The sequence below is a fragment of the Trichosurus vulpecula genome, chromosome 2, assembly GCF_011100635.1.
Source record: "Trichosurus vulpecula isolate mTriVul1 chromosome 2, mTriVul1.pri, whole genome shotgun sequence".
NCBI lineage: Eukaryota > Metazoa > Chordata > Mammalia > Diprotodontia > Phalangeridae > Trichosurus > Trichosurus vulpecula.
In genome coordinates this window covers 424,567,561-424,588,788 of record NC_050574.1, presented here as the reverse complement: position 1 = coordinate 424,588,788, position 21,228 = coordinate 424,567,561, and the positions used below count along the sequence as shown (strand labels likewise).

Here is a 21,228-nt window from a genome sequence, read left to right as displayed (position 1 = left end):
CCTACCTTAAATTTCAGTTATGTTCAATAATGGATAGATATTCATAAGAAAATGAAAGTCCAGCTAAGACTATTATTTGATGGTCCTTTTTTATAATCGAATTTATGAGTGTATTATTTTCTCAGAATCTTTAAAATAGGAAATAAAATATATACAGTGAATGCACAAATTTCCATTAAGGACTACTTTTAGTAATGATTGCATAAAATCTTTATCTCCTAAGGAGATTTACTTTTCATAAAGAGAAAACGTGTTTCATTCTAATTTTTGTAGCCTTCTTTTTGATTTTTCAGTTTTAATTAGAAATCGGCAATACGTGTTGAATCTGCAACTGATTTATAGTAATACTGCCTTTCAGGAATCTTTTATGTGGTGAAGAGGCAATCCCTGGTCTTCCTGCCTCAAAGAAGAACACTGAAGAAGAGGACAACTATGGGGAAGACAGTAAATAAAGGTAAGGCGATTTACTTGTCAAAAGAAGATGGGAAGAAAATACTTCAGTTTCTTGTTTGTAGGATTAAAATGCATATGGATAGGTTATTTGATCTGTTGGTTTACTTCAATTATCAGATGAAGGAAGAAATTTTTAGATTTATTTAAACTTAAGTTGATGGTCTTAATTGACATTCCATGTAGTAGCTATTTAATAGCAATTAGTGAGCATCAATTAGGTTTGTCTTTTATAGTATTATAGAAAAGAAATTAAGTGGGTTAGATTTTTGGGAAGATACTCATCTTGAAATCAGAGGGGAAGACTATAAAGAGAGGTGAGTGGACCTGGGAAGTAAAAGAGGCCAACATTAACTTACTTCACAATTTAGTACTTCCTTGGGTCTCAGTTTCCTTTGGAGGTTGGCTTGGATGACTTCTGTGAGGTCCCTTCTAGCTCTAAATTATACATTTAATATTTTGTAGCTCTAGGCCCTGCGAGCTCTTAAAACTACTAGTTTACCAAAACACCAAATAAAATTAAAATTTGACTTTCTCTTTGGTTTTATTATCAGTAATATTTTTCTAGTATGTAATGTAATTTTGGTACTGCATTAATTTCTTTGCGTAACTAATAAACATTTAGTAATTTGTCATTCCATTTTGTTAAATGTTATCTTTATGTCTTGTTGAATGTGTTAATGTGTTAACAGTCTCTGATTTTTTTTGGTTTATATTCTTTCCACTGATGCAGATTGAAACTGAAGTTCCTTGAGGCTCAGATTAAAATCACTTACTCTGGTGGTCACAATGTTAGCAAATGTCAGAGGCAAGATTTGATCCTACGGTTTTTTAGATTCCTGATCCAATACTACACGATACCACACTGCCTCTTGCTGATTAATGAATTTCCTAAAATACCTAATTAATTTCCAAGTGATATTATCTTACGTATCAGTATATAATGGAAAAGTAAAAATAAATTTTCTGTTACAAAAATTGCAGTAAACAACTACAGAAACATTGAGTAATGTTTAATATATGATTGCTTCTAAATCTTAATAATCAGTTTGGTCATAATATTTCTTTTTAGATTCAAAGAATATTAAGAAGGAAAAGCAAGGAAAAAATCATTCAAACAATCTTCCTGCGCAGTATGGTATGTTTTAAAATAATTTGAAAATGCATTCGGTTGCCTTTCTTATTAACTTTTAGTTTTTTCTTATTACTTTTGGCATTTAAAAGAAACAGTATAATTTCAAGTCAAAACAAAGCATTTATTAAGTGCTTACTTTGTGCTAAGCACTGGGATTACAAAGGAAGGCAAAATATGGTCCTTGCCCTCAAGGAGCATACATTTGAATGGGGGTGACAACTGCTAACTAGGTTGGATTTAAGATATATACAGAACAGATGAGAGACACTTTAAGAAGGCATTTGCAGCTATTAGCCACCTGGAAAAAAACTTCCTGGAGTAAGTGGGATTGAAGTGAGACTTGAAGAAAATCAAAGAAACGTCAAAGTGAGGGGGTGGCATTTTAGGTATGGGAGACAGCTAGGGCAAAAACCCAGAAATGGGAGATGGAATATCATATTAGAGGAACTGCAAGTAGGCCAATATTGCCAGAATGAAGACTACTTGGAGGAGAATAAGGTATAAGAAGGCTTAGGGGCCAGAGAATAAAGAAACGTAAATATTTTAGCAATTTATGGTTGATTCAGGAAGTAATTGGGGGCCACTGGAACTCATTGAGCAGAAGAGTGACTAGGTCACATATGTGCTTTCGTAAAGTCATGTTAGTAGCTGATTGGAGGATGGATTGGAGTGGGCAGAGAACTGAGGCAGGAGATCAGTTAGAAGGCTATTACAACAGTCTGTGTGAAAGGTGATAAGGGCCTAAAGTAGGATTGTGGATGTGTAAAGGGAGAGAAGGAGACAAAGTGAGAGATATTGTGATAGAAGCTGTAATAGTTGGCAGCGTACTGGATCTGTCGGGTGAGTGAATGTGAGGAATAGAGGATGATACTATGGTCTTAGGCCTGAGTGAAATGGAGAATAGTGGGGTCTTTGCCAGTAATTGGCAAGTTGGGGAGAGGGGGAGGTTTGGGAAGGAAGATAATGAATTCTGTTTTGGACTGGTTATAGATGCCTACATCCAGTTAGAAATGTCCAAAAGGCATTTGGTGATTTTCAACTGGCACTTAGGAGAAGAGACTAGGGTTGGATATATAGATCTGTGTAGAGATAATATTAAGCCCATAGGAAATGAAGCTAGAGGGAGAAGATGAAAGAGCCCAGGACACTGCCTTGGGGGATACTATTCCATAGTAAAAGGGCATAACATGAATGAAGAAGCAGCAGAGGAGACACTTATATAGACTTGAGATCATTGAGAAGTTCAAATAATTGCTTTACAATAAATAGCACATTGAATATTACAAAGTTGGGAATATTTCTTATTCACATTTGGAGAAACGTATATGCTTGAGCTACATTTGGAGATTTTCATGGAGTAACTCCAAGTGTATGCAGTTAAATGAAGAGAGGTAATGATTTTCTTGGGTCAGTCCATCTGACTGTAGAGTCTTGAGTGATACTTTGCCTTGGGGTACAGATAACTTATTTGTTTATTCTATTACCTTCTCCGTGTTGGTTTTGGGATTTTTGTTTTCTCTTTGTATCAGGGCCAAGCATAATGCTTTTTGCACATGGTAGGAACTTCACAAATGCTTTCTGGAATGAATTGGACCAAAATATTATTGCATCTTGTAGATCATAAATACTCAAGGAGATAGGAAAAAAGCCATATAAACAAATACAAGGAATTTAAATTGGGCCTTAGTTAGGATTAAGATAAATAGAATTGAATTCACCAGTTGTTAATGCCTCCTTCTCTTGCCTCAAAAATTACATTATATTTACTTTTTATTTTATTTGTGTGTGTTTTCCTTTATAATCTTTCCTTGAAGACAGGGATTGTTTAGACATGGAATTGTTTCATTTTTGTCTTTGTATCTTCAGGGTGTAACATAGGTTAGGATCAATTTTGGGAAAGTTGGTCTGACAGTTATTGTGTATGATGGGTTGAAATGAAGAGAATTTTCAAGTCAAGGGAGACTTTTATAATCCAGGCTTAAGGCGAAATAGCTTTAGGTAGAAGAAAGAAAAGGATAATATTAAACCCATAGGAAATGAAGCTAGAGGGAAAAGTAAAAGAGCCCAGGACACTGCCTTGAGGGATACTATCCCACAGTAAAAGGGCATAACATGAATGAAGAAGCAGCAGAGGAGACTACTTATATAGACTTGAGATTATATTAAATTGCTATGATATTTACATTTCTTTATTCTCTGGCCCCAAGCCTTCTTATACCTTATTCTCCTCCAAGTATTCTCCATTCTGGCATTATTGGCCTACTTGCAGTTGGTAATGAAACCATTATAGAGAATGACTCAAGAATTTTGATCTTCTATGACGGTAGTGGGAGAATTTGGAGGTTAGACTGATTTGCAGGGAAGATGATGAGATTGCTTTTGGACATGTTGAGTTGATGGTGGGATGTTTAATAAGTTAATATATCCACCCCAAGGAGGTGGAAGGAGAAAAGGTCCTTTATGTATAAGAATATTCATAGCAGCTCCTTCTGTGGTGACATAGTAGAACTGGGACCAAAGGGATTCCCATCCAGTGGGAATAGATGAACAAATTATGGCATATGAATGTAGTAGAATATTGTTGTAAGAAACTTGTATAGACTGTATCAGAATAAAGGAAATAGAACCAGAAACACAATTTATCCTGTAATCAACATTGTAAAATCAAGTGGTTCTGAAAGACTTAATTCTGGTCAACTAAGATTCTAGGGGACCAGTGATAAAGAATCACTTTTTGATAGTGAGCTGATGCACTAATACGCAGAATGAGATATATTTTGGATGTGACCAATAAAGGGATTTGTTTTGCTTGGCTATGCTTATTATAAAGGGTTTTATTTTTCCTTTTTCTTTTTTTTCAGTGAAAGTAGGGTGGGAGGGAGAATGACTAAAAGCTTGAAAATTGAAAAAAATAAAAAATTACATATAAGTTGATATTACTTTGTATAGAATCACTGTTTGGCTTTTCAATATTTGTATAAGCTGTAGTTTTTATGAATTGCTTCCATGATTGGCAAAATTAATTTTTAAATTTAAAATTTTTTATGTATTTATAATTGTTGAGAGATCGTTCCAACTGATTTTGGCCACTAGGTGGGACAGGTTTAATGCGATTCTAATTCCATTATTAATGTGGAGAAAGGTATTTGTTATAATTTCTGTGCCTTTGGTTTATATTTTGTCGTTGTTTTTGTGTTTTTTAGGGCTTAACAACTTAAACAGCCACAAAAGCTTGCTAACATTGTTGCTAGTTGATTGGGAGAGGGGAGGGGTGGGAAGAGGAAGAAGAAGAATAGTATTTGGCAAATATAAGTATCTCTTGAAGATCAGTGGTAGAATTATCAGCTGTTTGAAATACTGTGATAACTGGTAAGCCCTTTCTAGATTGTCTTACGTCTCTCTCTAAATTAACTTTGTTTTGTAGGCTTCATACTACAGGTAAGTCATTTCACACTTTCATTTACACCTCTCCTACTCCTCCACAGGCCTGAAAAGAAAAAGTACTATGGCATGTTTAAGCAGGAAAAAATTCTGTAAGGATATAGGGAAGTTCAGCTACAAACATGAATCATAACTGGATTTTGACGAAATAAACTGCGTTCAGTCAGACTTATGAGTATCAACAATGCATCAGTTTATTCTTTTTTAAACAAAGGCTTCAGGCCAACTTTGAATCTGTGACCATCATTGCAAAAATAGACTGTGAACCTATCTGAAGGTTCAAAACAATTTAAATTTCTACAGTTTAGAAAAGGATGTTAATGAAAAGAATGCATGAAAAAGTATTTATTAAGCATTTATGTGTGTGTAAAGCACTGTGCTAAGCATCGGGAATGTAAGGAGAAAGCCAGGACAATCTACACACTCAGAGAATGCACATTGACATAAGTGGAGCTAGTGCACATTTCAGGTTTTAGTTTTAAGATGGAAGGACCCTATGGTTCTTAGGTTGAAGAAGGTAACACATCTTTTATTTTTTTATTTTATTTTATTAAACTTATTTATTTATTTTTACTTTACAACATTCAGTTCCTCCAGTTTTTTGAGTTTCAGATTTTCTCCCCTTCCCTGTCTTCTCTCTTCCCCACCCAAGTTAGCATGCAGTCCACTGTAGGTTCCACATATACCTTTACACTAAACATATTTTTACAGTAGTCAAGTGGTAAAGAAGAACTATGACCAATGGAATAAACCACAAGAAAGAAAAAACAAAACAGAAACAAAAACAAACAAAAAAAGAGAGCAAATAGTTTGCTTCGATCTTCCTTCGTACCTTGTAATTCTTTCTCTTGATGTGAATCGCTTTTTCCATCACGAGTCTTTTGGAGATGTCTTAGAACCTTATATTGCTGAGACGAGCCAAGTCTATCAAAGTTAGTCATCACAGATACAATATGTCTATAGTTGTGTATAATGTTTCCCTGGTTCTGCTCCCCTCAATCAGCATCAGTTCATATAAGTCTTTTCAGGTTATTATTAAGTCTGTCTGCTCCTCATTTCTTACAGCACAATAGTATTTCATTAAATTCATATACCACAACTTAGCCATTCCCCAATTGATGGGCATCTCCTCAATTTCCAATTCTTTGCCACCACCAAAAGAGCTGCTGTAAATATTTTTGAACATACAGGTCCTTCTCTCACTTGCATGATCGCTTTGGGTTACAGCCCTAGAAGCGGTATTGCTGGGTCAAAGGGTATGCACATTTTTATAGCCCTTTGGGCATAGTTTGAAATTGCTCTCCAGAATGGTTGGATGAGTTCACAACTCCACCAACAATGCATTAGTGTGGTAACATATCTTTTAAAATACCATTTCCATTGATAAAATTATATCTATTTCTGATGTTGGAATATCTGAAAGTCCCAAAGGCTTTAGTGGTGAGGGTTTTCTGAATCTTTAGTAGCTATGACTGCTGATGAGGCAGAGGCTCTAGCACCTGCAGAGGTAAATGACAGTGCTTATCTCCACAAGGGTTGCTTTCCTAGAAGATGGGTTTGCTAGCAGGGTTAGTGGTCTGGTAGAGGTGGGGGAGGGGGAGGGAACAGCGCTATTCCTCAGGTTCTTGGGCTTACATGCTTGTAGGTGGCGTTTGGTTGGTATGTCTTTCCCCATTAAGGTTGTTTCCCATAATGATGGATGTGGAGGCTGGACTAGAAGCAGGAAAAGTGGTCTGGGTGGCATTGCAATTCTCTAAGCTTTTGGATTATGGGTCCTGGGCTGTCTTTATCATCTTGTATACATTTTTTTGGGTCAGTTATACACACATACATAGTTAATAATTCACTGACAGGAAAACCTGGTCACTACGTATGAGCAGATGGGGCATGCTCAAGTAAAGCAAAACTCTTTTAAAAATGTAATCTTAATTGTTCAAAAACTATTTAGAACAAAGTTGATTTTTAAAAGTACCATCAAGGAATTAAATGAGTTTAAAACCTCTTCATGAAACTCTGTCTTCTCTCTGGGTTTTTGTGACAGTATGCTTTCTTGGTATGTCTGCCTGCTCCTTCTCCGTCTACTCATGTCCCCTAACTTGGGGCGTTACCATAGTTCTGTCATAGGAGCTCTGCCCTTTAAAAAATTGCCAGTGATGTCTTAATTGACAAAGCTAATGATTTTTTCCCAATCTTCTTCTTTCTTGACCCCTCTTCAGCTTGTAACACTATTGATCCACCTCTTTTCTTGGATTCTCCCTCTCTAGATTTTTATGACACTGTTTTCTACTGTTTGGCTGCTTCTTCTCAGTCTCTTTTACTAGAATTTCCCCCAGGTCATATCTGCTAATTCTATGTGTTTCTCAAGGCTCTGATCTTTGCCATCTTTTCTCTCTCTATTTTATATCATTTGGTGATCTCATTAGCTCTCATGGATTCAATTATCATCTCTCTGTAAATGGATTTCAGATCTGTATATCCAGCCCTAACTCCTTTCCTTACCTCTGTCTAAACCAACTGCCTTTTGGACATTTCAAACTGGATGTCCTGTAGACACCTCAAATTTGACATGTTCAAAACAGAGCTCATTATCTTTCCTGCCAAACTACGTACTCTTCCCAGATTCCCTATTACTCTGCGGGGAAGATACCTTTCAAGTCACCTAGTTTTACAACCTCAGTTTTCATCCTTGGCTCCTGACTCATAGTTAATTCATATATCTGATCTTTTGTCACACTTTGTTGTTCTAACTTCATAATGTCTCTTACAGATGTCCCCTTTTCTCAACTTATGTAACACAACCCTACGGCCTCATCGTCTCATAACTGGACCACTACAATAGACTTCTGGTTGGTCTCCCAGCCTCAAGATCTTCCCTAGTCCACTCCATCCTCTACTCAAGTGGCCATATGAGCTTCCTTAATATCAAATCTGAACACCAGTGGCTCCCTATTACCTGTAGGATCAAAAATAATATCTTTGGTTTGGCTTTTAAAGCCTTTACAACATGGCCACTTTTCAGAAATACATGGCATCCCCTCTCATCATTCCAGTGTTTTCACTGACTGCTCCCTATGCCTGAGAATGTTTTTGCTCCTCACCTTTGCTACTTAGCTTCCCTGGTTTCCTCAAGGCTAAGCTCAGATGTTTCCTTCTACAGACAACGTTTCCCTCTGATATTTTCTCTCATTTATATTGTTTATATCTTATATGTACACAGCTGTTTGCATATAGTTTTCCTCTTTAGAAGGTGAGCTCCTTAAGGGCAAGGACCATGATTTTGCCTTTCTACAGTAGGAGTCAGCATAGTACCAGGAACATTGTAAATACTTAATAAATGCTTGTTGACTGACTCTACACTCTCTTTGTAAAAAACTCGTGAGCTCAAAGGGTTTATCTCTCATCTCTACATAAATAACTCCTAGACCTATATCCATGCACAGTCTCTTCCATGAGTCTCAGTCCTATGTTACCAGTTTTCTTTTGGACATTTCAAACTAGTTATTCGAGAGAATCTAAAAGGCCCCAACCTGAACTGATTTTGTTTTCCCCCAAACTCTTCCCTTTTCCACCTTTCCCTATTTCTTTTTTTTAATTTATTTTTTCTTTCATTAAATATTTACTAATTGCATGTAAAAATTTTAAAAAAATAATGTTCTGTTTTCCCTCAATTACATGTAAAAACAATTATTAACATTTAAAAAAATTCAAGTTCTAAATTCTATTTCTCCCTCCCTCTCCTCCCCCCTTCTTGAGATGGTAATACAGGTTATACATATGCAATCATATAAAACATTTCAGTATTAGTTATTTTGTTCAACAAGACTTGAACAAAAGAAAAGAGAGAAAAATAGCATGCTTCAATCTGTGTGCAGACAACCTCAGTTCTTTCTGTAGAGGTGGATAGCATTTTTCATCATGAGTCATTTCTGATTGTCTTGGATCATTGTATTGCTGAGAATAGCTAAGTCATTCACAGTTCTTCACTGTACAGTATTGCTGTTACCGTACACAATGTTCTCCTGGTATTGCTGGATCAAAGTTTTATAGCCCTTTGGGCATAGTTCCAAATTGTTGTCTAGAATGGTTGAATCAGTTCAAAATGCCACCAACAGTGCATTTGTGTCCCAGTTTTCCCAAATCCACTCTAACATTTATCATTTTCTTTTTTTTTTTTTAGCCAATTTGATAGGTGTGATGTGGTACCTCAGAGTTGTTTTAATTTGCATTTCTCTAATCAATAATGATTTAGAGCATTTGTTCATATGAGTATAGATAGCTTTGATTTCTTTGAAAACTGCTCATATCCTTTGACCATTTATCAATTGGGGAATGACATGTAGTCTTATAAGTTTGACTCAGTTCTCTATACAGTTGAGAAATGGGGCCTTTATCAGACATACTTGTTGCAAAATTTTTTTAAGCAATAATTTAAAAAAAATTTGGGTGCCAAATTCTCTCCCTATTTCTGCTTTCCCCTTCCTGGAGAAGACGAGAAATTTGATTTTGATTATACACGTGAGATCAAGCAAAACACATCCATGTTGGCCATGTTGTAAAAGAAAACACAAACAAAATAAAACAGTAAAAACAAGTCTAAAAAAAGCATGCTTCAATCTGCATTCAGCGTTTATCAGTTCTCTGGAGGTGGATATTATTTTTGCCATGGGTCCTTTGGAATTATTTTGGATCAGTGGCTGATCAGAGTAGCTAAGTCTTTCACAGTTGACCATTCTTACAATATTGCTGTCACTGTATACAATGTTCTCCTGGTTCTGCTCATTTTACTTTGCATCAGTTCATATTAGTCTTCCCAGGTTTTTCTAAGAGCATTCTGCTAGTCATTTCTAATAGTATAATACTGTGCTATTGTAATAATATACCACAGCTTGTTCAGCCATTCCCCAATTGATGGGTATCCCTTTGATTTCTAGTTCTTTGCCACCACAGAAGAGCTGCTCTAAATATTTTTGTACAAATAGGTCTTTTTCCCTTTTCTTTGCTCTCTTTGGAATATAGATCTAGTAGTGGTAATGCTAGGTCAAAGGGTATGCACAGTTTTGCAAATTGTTTTCCAGAACGGTTGGACTAGTTCACAACTCCACAAACAGTGCATTAGTATCCCAATTTTTCCATATCCCCTCCAACATTTGCCATTTTCCTTTTCTGCCATGTTAATGTAACACTAATCTAATAGATATGAGGTGGTATCTCAGAGTTGTTTTAATTTGCATTTCTCTAATCAGTAGTGATTTAGAGCATTTATTAATATGTCTAAATATAACTTTGATTTCTTCTGAAAACTGCATGTTCGTTTCTTCTGACCATTTATTTACTGGGGAATGGCTCTTATTTTTATAAATTTGATTCAGTTTCCTATATATTTGAGAAATGAGGCCTTTATCAGAGGGACTTGCTATAAAAGTTTCCCTCCATTTCCTGTTTTCCTTCTAATTTTGGCTGCATTGGTTTTGCTTGTGCAAAAGCTTTTTAATTTCATGTAATCAAAATTACCTATTTTACTTTCCATAATCCCCTCTATCTCTTGTTTGAACATAAACTCTTCCCTTATCCATAAATTTGACAGGTACATTTTTCTGTGCCCCCCCCCCATTTACTTCTATCACCCTTTATGTCGAAATCATTAATCTGTTTTGACCTTATCTTGGTATACAGTGTGGCTGTTAGTCTATGCCTAGTTTCTTTCCAGTTTTCCCAGCAATTTTTTTTGAAATGTTGAGTTCTTACCCCAAAAGCTTGGATCTTTGTTTCCCTATTTATTTTGAAGAGACCACTATTCTTCTAGTCTCTCAGGTTCACAGTCTTGGCATTATTCTCTACTCCTTATTCTTTCTCACCCTACACATTCGGTAAGTTATCAAATCTTAGCATTTTTACATCCGTGGTATCTCTTGCACCCCAGAACTCCTTTCTACTCACACAGCTACCGCCTTAGTCCAGGCACTCCTCATAAGTTTTGCCTGGATTATTTTAACAGCCTTCTGATTCTTCTCCTCATCTGAAGTTCCTTGCCATTCTAGTCTGTCCTACACACTCCTGCCAAAGCAGATCAGACCATGTCATTCCTCTACTTAGTAAACTCCATTGACTACCTCTAGAATCAAATATATATTCTTCTGTTTAGATTTTAAAGCTTACACAACCTAGACCCAAAGCTTACACAACCTAGACCCAATCTTTCTTTCCAGCTTCAGTTATCATTAGTCTCCATCTGATATTCTGTAGTTGAGCTGAACTAGCCTTCTCCATTTTTTACACATGGCATTCTATCTGTCCAAATCTGTGCATTTGAACTAGCTGATCCTCATGAGTAGAATGCACTCCCCTCTTACCTCCATCTCATAAAATTCCTCTCTTCTTTCAAGATGTAACTCAAGCATCATTTTACACATGAAGCCTTTCCTCATCTCCCCGATTGCTAGTGTTTTTCCTACCTTCCAAATTACCTTTTATTGAACAGCTTTGTGTTTATTTGTATTTATTCTTTATTTTCTGCATATATATATATATATATGTATATATGTGGAGAGAGAGAGAGAGAGAGAGAGATGTATATTTCTTCAATAGCATTCTTGTTAGCAGGTATCTTTATCAGTTCATTGTATTTGTGTCCCCAGCACCTAAAACAGTGCTTGGTATATAGCAGGAACTTAATAAATGTTTGTTAATTGATTGGTATATGCCTTCATTCAAGTCATCAATAAAAATAGTGAATTAGCACAAATCCATAGGCCTGTGGCCCTCTACTAAAGAGCTCATTCAAAATTGACATTGACTCACTAAAGAGAATACTTTGTCTTTGGTCATTCAACCAGTTCTGAATCCACCTAACATATAATCCAGTCTATCTTTCTTCATCTTTTCTGTAAGAATACCATGAGAGGTTTTATCAAATGCCCTTCTGAAATCTAGTTATATCATGTATGACATTCCCCTGATGAGCCAACTTTGTAATCTTGTCAGAACGAAAATGAAGTTGGTCTGATCTGGCTTGTTCTTGATGATGTCTTGCTGATTATTAATGATAACTGCTTCTTTTTAAAATGTTCACAAATCATTCAAGTTTTTTGGTTTTGGGAGATATTTGGATAGGACCTGTGATTTCACTATTATAGTGAACTACCAATGAGGAAACTTCTCTCCAGTTTATAGCCTTAGAGAGTAACATGAGGCAGTCAGAAGATAAATGACTTGTTTAAGGCCATATCACGTGTCAGAGGCCTGATGGAACCCAAGACTTCCTAATTACAAGGCTGGGATTTTTTCCACTATGCTACTGTGTCTCTCTCCTCCAGTATGTTTCAGAAATACATTCTACAATTTGAACAGAAGCCACATTCACTGGCCCATAGTTTGAAGGATTTTTTTTTGTTTAATTATGACATTTAAGTGCCTTTAGAGTAAAAAGAAGACAGCAACTCTTCTAACAAATATGTGTAGTCAGGTAAAATTGGTTCCTACACTGGTCATGCCCTCAAATGTCTTATTCTTCATATCTAGTCCTTCACTTTTCTGTTAGGAGGTAGGTGGTGTTCATCATCTATAATCAAATCATAGTTGGCCATTGCATTGATCAGAAGTCTCAAGTCTTAAAATTGTTCATTTTTGTACAGTATTATTGTTATAATATAAATTGTTCTTCTGGTCCTGTCTGCTTCATCCAAGTCTCTCAGGTTTCTCTAAACCCATCCTTTTTATCATTTCTTCTAGCACAATCTTATTCCATTACATTTATACTTTTGTTCAGCTATTCCCCAATTAATAGGCACCCTCTTAGTTTACAATTCTTGGCGACTGGAAAAAAATGCTACTATATTTTTGTATTTGGTTCCTTTTCCTCTTTTTTTTTTTATTACTTTGGGGTATTGGCCTAGTAGAGGTTTCTGGGTCATACTGGGTCAGAGAATATGAATAAGTTTTAGGGCATATTTCCAAATTTCCAGAATGCCTATAGCAGTTTACAGCTCTAGAAACTGTGAATTAATTTATCTGTTTTCCTGCAGCCTGTCCAGCAGTGTCATGTTCCATTTTTGTCAACTTTGCCATTCTGGTAGGCATGAGGTAGAAACTCAGTGTTGCTTTTAATTTTCATATCTCTAATAGTGTTTTGAAGCGTTTTTTCATATGACTGTTGATAGCTTGGGTTTCTTCCCTTGAAAGCTACTTGTTCCTGTCAGTTGAACATTGGGGATATTCTTTTATTTACTTTATTTTTCATTTTAACTTTCAGTTCCAAACTGTCTCTATCCCTTCATTCCTCCCATATCCATTAAGAAGGTAATAAATTCAATACATGTGAAGTCATGCAAAACGTTTCCACAAAAAGTAAGAAAAATAAAGTGAGAAAAAAATAAGTTGCAGTCTTTACTCAGAGTTCATTAGTTCTCTGCAGATGGATAGCATTTTTCATCATGAGTCCTGTGGAATTGTCATGGATCATTACATTGATTGTATTAGCTAAGCCTTTCACAGATGATTATCATTACAATATTGCTGTTACTGTGTACAGTGTTCTGGTTCTGCTCAGTTTACTTTCCATCAATTCATATAAGTAAACAAGTTTTTTTTTTTTTTCTGAAACCAATATAGGGGATGTTCTAATTCTTCTCTTTGTAGAATCTGCTAGTGTTTTATGTTCTGCTGGCAAATTTTGAGCTCCTCAGTTAACCTCCATGCCACAATGAGGCATCGGAATAGTAGCTGAGACGACATTAAGGAAAAATATTTGTTACATATTTTAGTTAAACATTTTGTACGTGTTTTATTTCAGAAAGTTGTTCAAGTGTTACCTCTTGTAAAGAACTTTTCCTTTTTTTTCTAGAACATTTTAACTGGGACAGTTACTTGAGAGACACGGGATCTTTAGCTGCTCCATCACAGTGTTTCAGACAGGTAGTATACTGTCATAAAAATCTTTTATGTAATATATGCCTAAGAAATTTCATAGAGTTAGTATGTTATTAATCACTCTGAAAAGCTTTCTTTATTTTAGGAGAGGAACTACTGTTAGTAACAATTTCTGGTAATATGACTTTTCTTGGTGGCAGTAGGATCATGATAGACAAGTCATTCAATAAATGACAATGTTTTTGCTATTTACTAGCAATATTTTCAATACCAGAGGGCTTAGCTAAAGTATGTGCCATAGTTAGCATCACCAACTTGGCATTCGGAATGACTGGTCAGGACCATGTTGTTCATTCAGTTTAGGATGACTAAACTTAGAGGTTTCAGATGACAGATGACAACCAGTAGTGGGACAGTGTTCATGTCTTTAAGTGACCAGTGCATGGAAAAGCAGATTGTTGCATATCCAAATATTGGCATATTTGTTGAGGTGGCTTGGGACAACCTTCTCTTCTAGCACAACAACAGATTTCTGGTTTTGTCTAGTCTTATATGTAGAACATAGTTAAAGCTATGTTATTAAAAATATGCCTAAGTAATATGGTGGTAAATTATATTTTTCCCTGTCTAGTATGTATTTTTTAATAAACCTGTCTTTTTTTTAAAAATGTAGTCCAAGATTCCACCTACTAATGATTTCAAAGTTGGCATGAAATTGGAAGCACGTGATCCACGGAATGTCACTTCTGTCTGTATTGCCACGGTCATTGGAATTACTGGTGCCAGATTACGATTGCGTCTGGATGGCAGTGACAATAAAAATGACTTTTGGAGGCTTGTAGATTCTTCAGACATACAGCCTATTGGAACATGTGAAAAGAAAGGAGGCATGCTTCAACCTCCTCTAGGTAAGGAGAAAATGTTTCACTATGTTCCAATTAGTTTGATCCTCAGATTTAAAATAAGTCGGAAGTGATCTTCATTTTTCATCTCTACAGTATCCCTTGGAAGTTTTACAAATAAATATGCAGTTCGTATGAGGAAAAGATGAATGATGATAAGTAGCAAAGTACTGTATACTGTAGAGTTAAAATTAATATTGAAACTTTAAAATTTGATGTCTCTGTTTCCTGTTACTAAAGTAGTAAAATGCTTGCCTCCGGGGTGTTTTAGACAACTATTACTAATTTGAAAAAGTATGGTAGCAAACTTTTTCTGTCATCCAAAGAATAGCCTAACTCAGTTGAGAATGGCTCATCATCAAGTTGCCTAATTGTTTATGACTTTTCGGGGGACTAGAGTACAGCATCTCTGGGAAATGAACTCTTAAGGTGTAGAGGGGTTTAAGGCGTAGAAGGATTTACAATCTGTTAGAACACCCACACCAATGGAAATATTAATTCTTGAAGTATATGTGTATGTTCACCCCCTCAAGACAAAATTCATTTGACATTTTTGTACCCAAATTGCTGTAAGTGAATCTACAGGCATGTACCAGGATCAGATAGCTGCCTGGAGGAAAAGGGTGGACTCAGTTATTATTCCCTATTGTCCATTACAGTTTACTCCAAGTCAGAATCAGCTGGTATAGAGAGGTTGGATAGATCTGTGAGCATAGGAGAAAGGTGGTGACTGCTACCAACCTTCACTTTTACGCTCAAGAATGTAAGCACTTTAAGGAGCAATGTTACTGAGAGTTAGAAGGCCCAGTCTTACAGATTTAGAAGAAGCCATTGAGGGAGGAACAGATGTTGCATTAGCTTTCACCAAATCATTTTGAAATATGAAATGTGTCCTTAGTCTTATGAATCTACCCCAATTTGGGGTGGGGGGGAGTTCCTTTTTAAGTGTAGACAGTGTTGGTAATGGAAATAGCACTGGACTTGAATAACACCGGGTTTAGGTCTTCTCTCTAATGTGTACAAGCTGTATGACTCGGTTTTTTCTTATGAAATAGAGATGATACCGATTGCATTATCTACTTCATAAATTGTTGTGAGGAAAGTGCTTTGTAAACCATGAAGTAATACGTAATTGTGAACAGCCATTATTGTTAAAAGAAGTTTGAAAGGTCAACTATACACTAGAAAATATTGGTGAATTCTTTAAATAGCCTTGTGTAACCTGGGACAAATGAAATGCTCTTGCATTTTACTTGGTAGTTGTGTGCAAGTTTGGAAGTCAGATAAGAATTGGCAATTTAAATTTTTAAAATTTTAAGTTTTATATGGATAAATGTTTTTCACATAAAATCTTGTGTCTCCTCCTTCCATTACTCTTGCTACATTGTTAGCTTCACTTACTTTACTGTGGAATATATTTAGTGGTTAGTTTTAGTTTTGTTTCTGGTTAACTTAAGGATAGAGTTGAGTATACCTGTCTTTTTTGCTGCTTTCCTATACTGGGAGTTTTCGTACTCAGAAATAAATACTCATTTTTCTTACTGGAGTGGTTAATATACTACTAGATTTTATATTCTCATTCTTTTTTTAAAAAATTTATTCACATTTTGGGCTCTTTTCCTCATGTTTATAGTATATTTTCATAAAGTACCTTCAATTGTAAAAAGCTCTGTAAGAAATATAAATACAGAGTTTCAGCTGAAAGTGTTCTTTAATGCATTAAATTTCCCAGTTTAGGTTTTGAACCAGTCTATCAGCAAGTATTTATTGAGAATACAGCTATGTGCCAGGCACTTACTATAGCCTAATGTTTCTTGTAATCATCTAGATTTAAAATGTTGATTTTTAGAGTGACAATTCAATATTCCCACCACAGTTTTAGTGAATGTTTCTGTTACTTTTTAAAGTATGTAATCCCTGTGTGCATGTATCTGCCCTGAATTTCGAAGGATTATATTTACCAGAATACTTCACTGTTTTCCTATGTTTAATTTTTGTTCTTTCCATATTTAATTTTTATCACTTTGATTTCTCTACATAGTTAAATTTCATTTCCTCTGAAATCAGATAGTAAAGGACTACTTAATTTTTTCAAAGTTTATCAGAATAATAAAAGAAGGGGGAAAAGTGAGCAGAAGTCAGTAAATTAAAATTGTTGACTAAGTGAGAAATATGGGACATCATCAGAGCAAACTAGGGCGCGTGTGTGTACCCATTGTTTTTTCATGTCTGTGCTGTTATGCAGGTAAAAAGCTCTTGACTAGAAATCTGTGTGTTTAAATTACATGCTTCTTTCACATATTTTTCATGGATATATTCCCCCTGCCTTCCCAAACCAAATTTTGGTAAAACATTATTCCTTACATAGTTTTCTCTTTGTTAATTTTTTGAAATTTAGCCCTCCAGATTCCCTTATTTATTATAAGTGTTTCATCTGTCTGCCTTTCTTAGTGCAGACACTGAGCTGTTGTATATATACAAAACACTCCTCTATTTGGGGGTCAAGATAAGCAGCTGCCGAGGGGAAACTGATCATCTCTAAAAACAACAGAGCCTGTGCCAGGTTCTAAAGGTGCCATTAGTAGCTTCAGAGCCTGCTAAGAAAGAGGCCCTTAATTGAGCATGATGTTGCACACCTGTACTTCCAGCTACTAGGAGGCTAAGTCTTGTGTATCACTTGAACTTCAGGAGTTCTTAGCAGTAGGAGGCTATGCCCTTTGGGTAGATGTCTGCACTGGCCACTAGGTGGCCTAAGGTAGGGCAAACTGGAGTAAGTCAGAAATGGAGCTCCTCAATTAGTGAGATTAGTTCCATGAATAGCCCCTCCACTTCCATCCTGGATTACATAGGGAGTCCCAGTCTTTAAGAAAAAAGAAAAGGAGAAGCACCTAATAAATCTTTTATGGCTAGCATGTGGTATTGATTCTAACAGTAGCTGACCCAGCCTTCAGAAGCCACTGAAGAAGAGGTTGCAAAAATTGGAGTAGATTTTTCCTCAGAGTCTCAAAGAGAATGAAAGGGAGATTCTGATAGTGCAGAAAGTAATTTTAAAAAGTCTTCACACAGTGGTTACTTTTACTGTTACTCGCCTGTTGCAGCTGTTAAGAGGTTTGGGGGTAGAGGTTGTTCTTCAGGAGGAGTAGGACAAAGCCTGCATTCAGTATGTCATCAGCCTTGTGGTTCAACTTGACTCTAAAGAATGGCTTTTATTATTTGTTTTCACCATAGTCATAGATCATTGCACCAGTATAATAGAAGCATCAACATAATACTTTCATTCCCTGGGTAAGATATTTATATTTCCAAGAATGATGGTGAAGCATCTTTATTATTGACACTTTAGTTATTTTTCTAAACTTGCTGAAAAATCCTATACTGTAATTTTTATTAAAGCTTCATTTTTTAAATTAAATAGGATTTCAAATGAATGCATCATCTTGGCCAATGTTCCTCTTAAGAACATTAAATGGAGCTGAAATGGCACCTGCAACATTCTTCAAGAAGGTAAGAAGAAAGACTTACCACAAAACAAGCTTCCATTAGTTGGATCCTTATTTTATTATTTAATGAAAAATGAGTTGTTTTCTTTAGTATGAAAAGGTAAGAATATTATTTTAAATTGCTTTTAACTGGAATGGTAAGGTTATAAAACTAGCCAGAATATAATTGACAACACTTTACTGTCTTTGGATTTGAAAACTATACTGTAGATAAGAATAGACAGTTTATAAAGGAGAAATGCAGATTGTCATTAAGCACTGAAAAAATTGCTTAGCCTCAAGATATAGCCACCGAATTGACAGAAATAATTAAAAGTAATGAAACACATTGCTTGCAGAGTTGTGGGGAAATAGTCATCTTTTTCATTGCAAATTAATAGCATCTTTTTAGATAGCAGTGTGGAGCAATGCTTTCTCCAGATGTTGTTGGCCAGTGACATAGAGATTATCCTGTGAGAAGTCCAAACAGAAGAGGAATTCTCTGTAGATATCATCCTGCTGATTGCCTCAAGCCCTTGGGTATTAGGGGCCATGCAAAAGATGGCAGTCCACACATACATACACAACCCCACCCCTCCCCACACACAGTTAGATGAAGGTTCTCCTTATCTGTAGGGGGATGGGCAATCTCTTGAATTACTATACTGGCTTATGTATCTTGGACTGGTACTGCAGATGCACCATGAATTAGAGCAAGAATTGAATAGAAAGTAAAGTGGATTGATTGTTTAGGAAATGATGTTCTGTTTTTCAATGACCCTTACCACTGAAGCCTGTGTTTTTAGCTCCAGCATTCTCTAAACAATATTATGTTGATGGTATGTATTGAATGCCACTGTCATGAATCGCTAAGTTCTCAGAAGAATCAAAATTTCAGATTACTTTTAGAGGCAACAGAAAAATATATAGTTGGTGTTAATTGGCTTCAGCATGTTACCAAAAATAATTTATAGATGAGGTTGAATAAATGACTTTTACTTGGTCCCAGAGGGGTCACTTAGAAGTAGTGGATGGAATTTGTAGAGATGCCGATTTGGACATGAGGTGAGAAAAAAAAAAACCTTCACAACAGTTAATCACCCAAGAGTAAATTGAGCTTTCTTAGGAGGTAGTGGGATCTTCTCCCTGGAAGATTTCAAGTAAAGTTTGGATGATGACTTGCTAGGGATGCTATAGAGCAGATTTTTATTTAGGTACTGGTTATATATATTAGCTGGCCTCTCAGTTTCTTTTCAGCTCTGAGATTCTGAGACATCAGAATGGCATCATCACTGTCTGACTATTACTGGAAAAAGGAGTAGCCTGGTCGTTTAGTAAGAGTGAGGAATATTGGAAGAGGGGATGGTCCAAATGTTATGCTACAATGCTTATGAATTGAGGCTGATGAATTAGAACCACCCTGGGGGTTCAAGAGGAAAAGAAGGGCAAAGAGTCAAGAGACCACAGGGATAGAATAATTGTATGCATTTTTAGGTGTGGTCATTTTATTGGTGGTTTTTGTTTAATTTTCTTTTTTCATTGGGATCACTATGGAAGGGGAGAGGGTTTTTTTCTCTTTCAAAAATGATAGCTATAAAGACAAAGACATAAAACAAAATGCATTTTTAAAATCCCAGTTTTTTAAAAAAGTCATTGAAATGAATTTGGAAATACATTTTACAAGATTACGCATATATAATTTCTATCAGTGGGCTTGCCTTCTGGGGTTTAGCACTTCTGGTGAGAGGCTTCATTAAGCCCTCTTCAGGGCTGCTTATCCACTTTTGGTGTCAACCTGATTTACCCAACACTCATCTGTGGCTCTAAGAAGCTGTAACATGCTCAGTGGCCACACCTCAGTAAACTGTCTCAACTGACAGGCTAAAATTAGGATGAGAGTAACTGACAGGCCTCAAACCTCTTAGCGAGTTAGGAGGATGTCAGCGCTAAGCATGAAGACTTTCCCTGGTTTGCAGCTGAAGTAGCTGCTGTGCAGTGCTTAGATCTTGGTCAGGCATGGAAGATGCAGAGGTCATCCACTGTATCTTGGGCCATTCCAGTGGTCCTGCCTTTTGTCTTACCACTGGACTTTGTTGACTCAGGAAGAAAAAGTGAGGCGGACAACGTGGTGCCATTTTGCCTCACTTAAATCCAATTCATGCATACCTCGTCTGTGATGTCACTGATAATGTCATCCTCAGAAAACAAACGGACAGCTTGCTTTCTCGAGAAAGGAGGTAGGGGAAAGAGGGAAGGAGGGAATTTGGAACTCAAAAATTATAAAAAACAAATATCAAAAATTGTTTTTACATGTAATTGAGAAAGAAATAAAATAAAACATGCTTTTTTTTTAAAAAAAGGAAAAAAGTAATTGAAATATCCTTGCTGTATAGGGAAATGAAAATAGAATAAAAGGGTAAGCTGAAAACTTAACCAAAATTCCTTTCATAGATTATTGGTAGTGTTGTCTTTGTAATATAGTTTAATTATTTAGTAGGCTCTTCCTTCTAAGAATATTTTCCTGAAACTCAAAATATAAATACCTGTTTTACTTGGCGGTCTCTTTCTTTTATGTACTCATTACCATATTTGGGAAGTACTGTCCATTAGAGGATGAGTTTTCCTTAATAAATAATGATAAAGTGAATAAAGCCTTAAGGCTCTTCTGATTCATTAATGTTTTAGCTCAGCTTTATGTCTTTAATTTTGGAAGAATTGTTCTCTATTTTAAGCAGCAGAGGGAGACATTTCTCTAACAGTCTCCTAAGTTGTCCTTAGAGAAAACCTGAAAAAAGGCATTAATCTTTATAATCCAGTCCCCTTGCCTCCAGAGCCCCAAGCCCAGTAGGTTAACATTTTTTTAAATGAGATTTTTGTGTATTGTTTGTGACAGTAGACATCCCTTAACTCTATTAAATTATTTTTTAATGGAAACATCCCTGGTAGTTTGGATGAA

At 35.9% G+C, this 21,228-nt stretch overlaps 1 protein-coding gene across 1 annotated transcript in view; it reads left to right on the top strand.

The window, feature by feature from the left end:
- Nucleotides 1-21,228, top strand: part of SCML2 (Scm polycomb group protein like 2) — a 145,810-nt gene that overhangs the window by 26,556 nt on the left and 98,026 nt on the right. Inside the window, exons 2-6 of the mRNA XM_036742641.1 lie at nucleotides 359-454; nucleotides 1,523-1,588; nucleotides 13,866-13,936; nucleotides 14,565-14,799; nucleotides 18,209-18,297. Coding sequence (XP_036598536.1) covers nucleotides 433-454; nucleotides 1,523-1,588; nucleotides 13,866-13,936; nucleotides 14,565-14,799; nucleotides 18,209-18,297 — 483 coding nt within the window. The 5' untranslated portion in view covers nucleotides 359-432. The remainder of the gene's footprint in view (nucleotides 1-358; nucleotides 455-1,522; nucleotides 1,589-13,865; nucleotides 13,937-14,564; nucleotides 14,800-18,208; nucleotides 18,298-21,228) is intronic.